The 6,589-nt window shown below is 34.2% G+C and overlaps 1 protein-coding gene across 1 annotated transcript; it reads right to left on the bottom strand.

The window, feature by feature from the left end:
* Positions 1–518: 518 nt before the first annotated feature.
* LOC104446984 (codeine O-demethylase-like) lies at positions 519–6,382 on the bottom strand. Its single transcript, XM_010060774.3, has 4 exons — positions 6,125–6,382; positions 2,392–2,633; positions 1,399–1,723; positions 519–1,005 (listed from the first exon to the last, which is right to left on the bottom strand). The coding sequence occupies exons 1-4, from the start codon at positions 6,380–6,382 to the stop codon at positions 730–732; spliced, it is 1,101 nt and encodes a 366-aa protein (XP_010059076.2). The 3' UTR covers positions 519–729.
* Between the last annotated feature and the right edge of the window lie 207 nt (positions 6,383–6,589).

Genomic DNA, 6,589 nt, shown 5'->3' with positions numbered 1-6,589 from the left:
ACCCAGTTAAACAATCTCGGGATTCATCTCAAGGGGATCGTAACATAAATATGTTTTCATCTTTGTCCTTCTAAACAGCACTAGACTCTCCTTAGTCACCAGAGGTTGTATTGGGCCAATTTTTCTATAATGAAATACTTATCTAGTGATCTCGGTTATGATCATACTCTATTTTATTTGATCAAGAGATTGAATAATCTAATAGTTTCTGTTTAATTTCTTCTATGAAGGAGTATGAAGACAAGATCATAAGAATTAGAATATCTTAGTATACATATAAAGTCGTGGCATGAAAAGTTATTATTGAAAATAGTATGGAGATGCTTTAGGTTATATTGTTTCTCAAAGTTGAATTTGACACTTAATACCTTTTAATCTTTTGAAGTTGTATAGTGAAACGTTTTTGAATGATTTGTAGTTTATAACTAAAATTGTATGTGTAAATAACAAGAGAGACCCACGATCATATGCATGTAGTATTGTTGAAATCGAAATATACAATATCATTCAGCCATGAAGATACTGGTATAACAAAATGGCTATGTTACAGAGCATTATGCTTTTTCGACAAACAGTGCTATAACACCCAATACTATAAGCAACATAGAAAATGATTTACTATATATATTTACAATATGATGCGACAAACTCTTGTTGAATGCATAATGTCTTTAGTATGCTTCACTCGTCAATTAAGGTTGGTCACCAAGGATCTTCCAGAATCCTCGTTCACTCCACTTCAAATGCAACAGCCTTCTCCGTCCGAAGCTTTAACTTCTCTAAATATGACTTTCCATCAAGCTTATGGGAAGAGTAATCATTAACATATTTCTCCGTCTTAATCCTCCTAAATAAAGCTGGGCTTTCCTTAGTCATTAGAGATTGGATTGGGCCAATTTCTGAGTCCAGCTTAGGGTTGAAGAACATGGCAATTGAGATCCTTTCTTTTATCGAATTCACCGTGGCTCTGTGCTCAATGCTATTGTAAAGACCATTGGTAAGAATCTGCACTTATAAGCAAGGGAAAATCATATTAAATACGAGTGCAAACGGGCTGGGCTTCAAGGAAATTTTCTACCCAGTCCGGAGAAAAAGGGAAAAAGTGGGCCTGATAGCATGGCCCAATTGAATCTTAGCCCGAAAAGACCAGGCAATTGTGGTCCTCCGTGCTTTCGGATTATTTTGAATACCCCTAGTAATAGATACCTTAAATTCACAGAATTATTTTTATCATACGTTCATGGTTATTGAAAGATATAAAATGACTTTTGCGACAAGATGTCTAAGTTATTTGCAATTCGGCCAATGGTCGGCTGAACTAATTCAAGGCTAATGTTTAATGCAAGTTAGAAATTCTAAAATTGAAGGAGAAAGTTTGCTAAAGTAAGAAAAGAGTACCTCCATGGTATCTCCCACATTCACTACAAATGCATCTGGTAGAATGTGAACAGGTGTCCAAATTCCATCCTTTTTAATTTGGAAGCCATCAACATTGTTAATTTGGTGGAGAATGGTGATGCCGCAACTATCCGAGTGCGGTGTCAACCCGACAACAAGCTCTGGCTGTGGGCACGGAGGATAGTATGTCATCCTCAAAATTTGAAAGCCGTCTTCAAATAACTCTTTCATCTCGTTCATCTCGATTTCTAAACATTTTGAAATCAAGCAAAGTAGCTGCATGGCTAGCTTTTGCATCTCCTTAATGTAAGAGTCTAAGGTGTTTCTGTGCGTGAGAAGGAATTAATATTATGATCATATCCACAAATGGTGGAAGATTCTTGTGTGTTAACACGACATGTGAGCCAACTCACATGTACCGCTAGATCAGGTGGCTATCACTTGAGGTCCACATTATCTAGCAATGCATGTGAGTTAGGATCAAATGCACCAGATGCAGTCAAAGATAGTGTAGAAGCCCAAAAGTACAAGTATCATACTTCTACCATAGTATGTATGTGAGAAAAACACTCAAGCTTGCTAATTTAGTAAGTTCATTAAGATCAATCCAATTGGTAGTTTGATGGGGTAATTTTAGTGGGCTCCGTAGACAATAATTGACCAAATACATAAATAATATGGTGCATTGAACCAATCACAATGGAGCTAACCATTTGTGAGCTCGTATTTTCAAGCAAGATCAAGCATAGGTCCAATAGAATTATAGAGTATGAATGACTCGGGTCAATAGATTTAGTCTTCGTGCAACACTTGCTCCTCTAGACGACGGACAAAGTACGATTCACTCAATGTCCAATCATGGTAGATAAACTATTATTCATTTTAATGTTCAATCATGATAGACCAATCATTATTCACCATTCAATGACTATGTACTACTGCTCGGATATGGTATAATGTGTTTTTGCGCATGTATAAAGACTGAGAAACAACCTGAGTGACAAAGGAAGCTCCGGAAAGAGTCGAGGGTTCCTTTTGGCAATGGGGTTGACTGTCATTAAGAACCTATCACCCCAGTCAAGTTTCTCTTCTGACAGTGGGACACTCCCATAGCCTTCGAACTCTCCCAACCTTCTCCCGAACTTCTCTTTCTCCGACAAGGCGAGCTTGAAAAATTCTTCGATTTCATGCCTTAGATCCTCCAACAGAGAAGGGCCTATCCCGTGGTTAACCAGCTGCATACACAAATTGCTATTCTTAAATTTAAAAATAGTCAACTTTACAGTCTTAAAAATTTACTTAAATTTTCCAATTTAGTCTTGATTATCACGTCCTCAATTTTTCCCTTTGTCACTATGTATTTGATTTCTTAACAAAACGAATATATGTCAACAGAATAGCGAAGGTGCCCCAAACTCCTCGTAAAGAGCAATGTGCATATTTAATTGCAAAAGCCATGTGCATATAATATATAATTGCGAAGAGCCATGTTGACTTCCATAGTAATCTTTTTAGAATCAGAAGATGCTTTTGTTTCATGCTTTCTAGAAATGATTGTGACTTTGCACCTTGAATATAATTCTTAGTGTTGGTCATTATTTATCTCCAATACGTGTAATTTATGCTACCGGTGAAGGGAGCAATGGCCCATCCTACCCTTTCTTATAATTGAAGAAGAGATAAATGAAGAATCCATAGAAATAGAATAGATGAAAAAGATTGAACTATTTATCTGGAGGTGGTCTTTCTGGAAATGTGAGTATGTAAAAGAAAGAACCAATTCTCTTTTATCATTTAAATATCACAACAGTGGATAAACACCGTCGTAAAAGGTAAATAAGATTGATATGAAGAATCCATAGAAATAGAATAGATGAAAAAGATTGAACTATTTATCTGGAGGTGGTCTTTCTAGAAATGTGAGTATGTAAAAGAAAGAACCGATTCTCTTTTATCGTTTAAATATCACAACAATGGATAAACACCGTAGTGAAAGGTAAAAAATAAGATTGATATTCAGATTATAATATAAACGAGGACAAAAAAAAAAAAAAAAACAAAACACACACACACTTGGCATAACTTTGGACAAAGAATAGTAAAGATTAGATGAGCCATAATGTCGATCTGCACTATGCTAATAAGCATCTTCATCCTCATTTCATGTTAAAAGATAAAATTGTGAATATTCCAATATTGAAATAAAATAAAAATTTAGGGTTAATACCACTGAAAAACCCTAATTTGTATATTTATGACAAATTTATCTCAAACTCTTTTTGCGTTACCAAAAACCTCAAAATTGATACATATATGATAAATTTGCTATAAACTAATTTTTGGGTTATCAAAAGCCTCAAATTGATACTCTTGTGACATATTTATCCTCTTTTAAATTTTATTAAATTTTATTATGAAATTACTAAATTGGATAATGCATGACAATAACTCAATTGACATGGTAAGTTCACATGGAAATATATATTCGTTTGAGCTAAATTTGTCATCAGTGTACTAATTTGAAAATTTTGGTGACACAAAAATGAGTTTTTGGTAATTTTGTTAAAGGTATACCGGTTTTGGATTTTTGGTAACTTATAGTTTTGAGTAAATTTATCACAACTGTATTAGTTTAGATTTTTTTCATGGCATTGAACCAATTTTTACTCTCTATAATACATCTCTAAATGGTCAAAATCAACTTGAAAAAAAAAAAAGTTATCGAGGCTTCATTCTTCCTACTTTTCCCATTAATGCTTAGATAATTCCAACAAAATCACTGAAAGTAAAACATACTAATTAATCGACTAAAATAGAAATACTCGAAGGTCGTCCGGTAAAAACATTTGAAATAATTATCAATTTGAAACAAAAGTAGTGGAGAAGAGATTGATTGGGATCGTTCAAAGGTGGAGTGGAAATAAAAATCGTAGGGAAAAAGGGGTGGTTTAGAAACAGAACTCAAACGAATATGGAGACCATAGACTCTGGATGAGAAAGCGAATTACATCTGAAAGAAGAAATCAATCCACTCATTCATTCTACTCTTCGCATTAATGATTAGATAATAACAAAATCACTGAATGGGAAACATACTAATGATCTGTCAAAATAGAAAAACAAGTCGTTCTGAAAACATTTAAAGTAATTATCAATTTGAAAAAAAAAAAAAAAAAGTAGCGGAGAAAAGATTGATTGGGATCTTCAAAGGTGGAATATAAATATAAATCGTAAGAGAAAAAGGATGGTGTAAAAACAAAACTCCAAGGATTGTGGAGATCATAGACGTCTAATGATAAAGTGAATTACATCTAACGCTTCGATTGTTTCACGAAAAGATTTGAAAATATATTTTTTAAAATAATTATTTGCAGCGTTGAAATAGTTAATCAGTTGAAAGTGTTTTTATTATTAACAATGATACATGTTTAAATATTTTAGTCAACAACGAAAATATTTTTTATTTATTTTGTGAGCAATACAATTCATCATGATTAGAAAAATAATTTTAAAATCTTTAGTTTTTTGCGAAACAAATGGAGTCTTAAGGAAGAAATTAACTCACTTATTCATTACTTTTTGACTGTCTATAGTAAGATTTCTCAAGCTAAATATTATATATATATATATAGGAAAAGAGAAAATAAAAGTTTTGTATACCATAGTTTTGTTCGAATAGAATCCAGGAAAAATGGAGAGAGATGCGAATTTTGTATCCATGAAAAGAGAAAGGGTATGGAACGTCAGAAACTCAAGCTTGGTTCCTTTTTTTAGGATCCAGAGCCACGAGCACCCAATTACATCTTGCACATTTCTACTTTTGAAAATATCCAATACATAACCGAGTTTTACTTTTGAAGATCACTTTGCACCTTCACTTCAATTATCCATATTCCATATATTTACAAAAATGTCTCCAAGAAATGCACGTATCCAAATTCGAAATTCTTACTCACGAAAAACAGTTAAACCAACTAAAAATTAAAAATTTCAAATTCTAAACAGGATGCCAAAATAAGTTTCCAAGAATGGAAAAATTAGTCGTTTTAATAGTGAATTTTGCTTAGAAAAATGTTACTGATTTTGCGAACACAGGTGTGTAAGTGGTAGTTTTGTTTTGTTTTTTGGGTCGCCATGTAAGTGGTAATTTGGTAAAGTACGAGATACATTTTTTTTTTCTTGTCCGTGTTTTTTTAGCAAAAGAAATGAAACAAACCATAAATTGCTTGACTAAAGCAATTCTTGAGACCTCCTATCATGATAAACTCATATGTAATTGCGTTAATGTTTCAGTCCGGTAGCACTAATCGCATGCTAAAAAAAAAAAAAAAAGAAGAAGAAAAAAACTGCACAGTCCGATATTGTACTACATCGTACTCAATAACCAACATAGAAAAAGTTCATGCGAACCAAGTCAACACTGCTACCATCGCCAAGAATCAAAACCTAGGTCATCTACCAAAAAAAAAAAAAAAAATGGAAAGAAAAATTGTGCGATGCATCGAATGTGTATTATCCCATGCATGCTAGGACCTTGGACATCGTGGAGTCCATGTGGACCGACCACCCGACGGCATCGGAGGGTTCACGTCGCAGGGCTGAGTTTCTGTTTCTGGTTAGCCTGACTTTCAATATTTTAACAAAATTTGAGAGAAGGAGGACGACGAGGACGGAGCTTCAAGCCCCGGTGGACTTGAAAGATAGAGAAGATGGAGTTTGAGAAAACCTGAATGATTCCCAAGTCTTTGCAAGCTCCATGCAATTTCTGCAATTCTTGATCACCCAAAGTTTGGTCCGAGGACAATTTCCCCAAGTCAATGATTGGAACGATTGGCGTTTCAGTGCTTCGAATATCAGAGAGGATTTGCGGTTCCTGGTCGTGGCGAACATACCTCTCTGGAATTGCCTCCAAGGTTTCTTTGACGAGCTCTTGAACGCTCACCACGGAAGAACCAGTATGGAGAGGTGGTTCCAGTGATTCCATTGCTTTTATTCGATGCTAGACTTGCTTCTGCATGGCGCTATTTATAGAGAGAGACAGAGACAGAGACAGAGACAGAGAGTAAAAATTACTAAATTGCAAGTGGACATTTATATAAACGGGTCATATTCAACTATCAATAAGATCTTGTTATAATATTTAATACACCATTTCTTAAATGGGTTTTAGTAATAAAAAAATTCATTCAAA

This window comes from Eucalyptus grandis, chromosome 5 (genome assembly GCF_016545825.1).
Source record: "Eucalyptus grandis isolate ANBG69807.140 chromosome 5, ASM1654582v1, whole genome shotgun sequence".
NCBI lineage: Eukaryota > Viridiplantae > Streptophyta > Magnoliopsida > Myrtales > Myrtaceae > Eucalyptus > Eucalyptus grandis.
The sequence above is the reverse complement of the archived record's forward strand: the minus strand, read 5'-3'. Positions and strand labels throughout refer to the sequence as shown.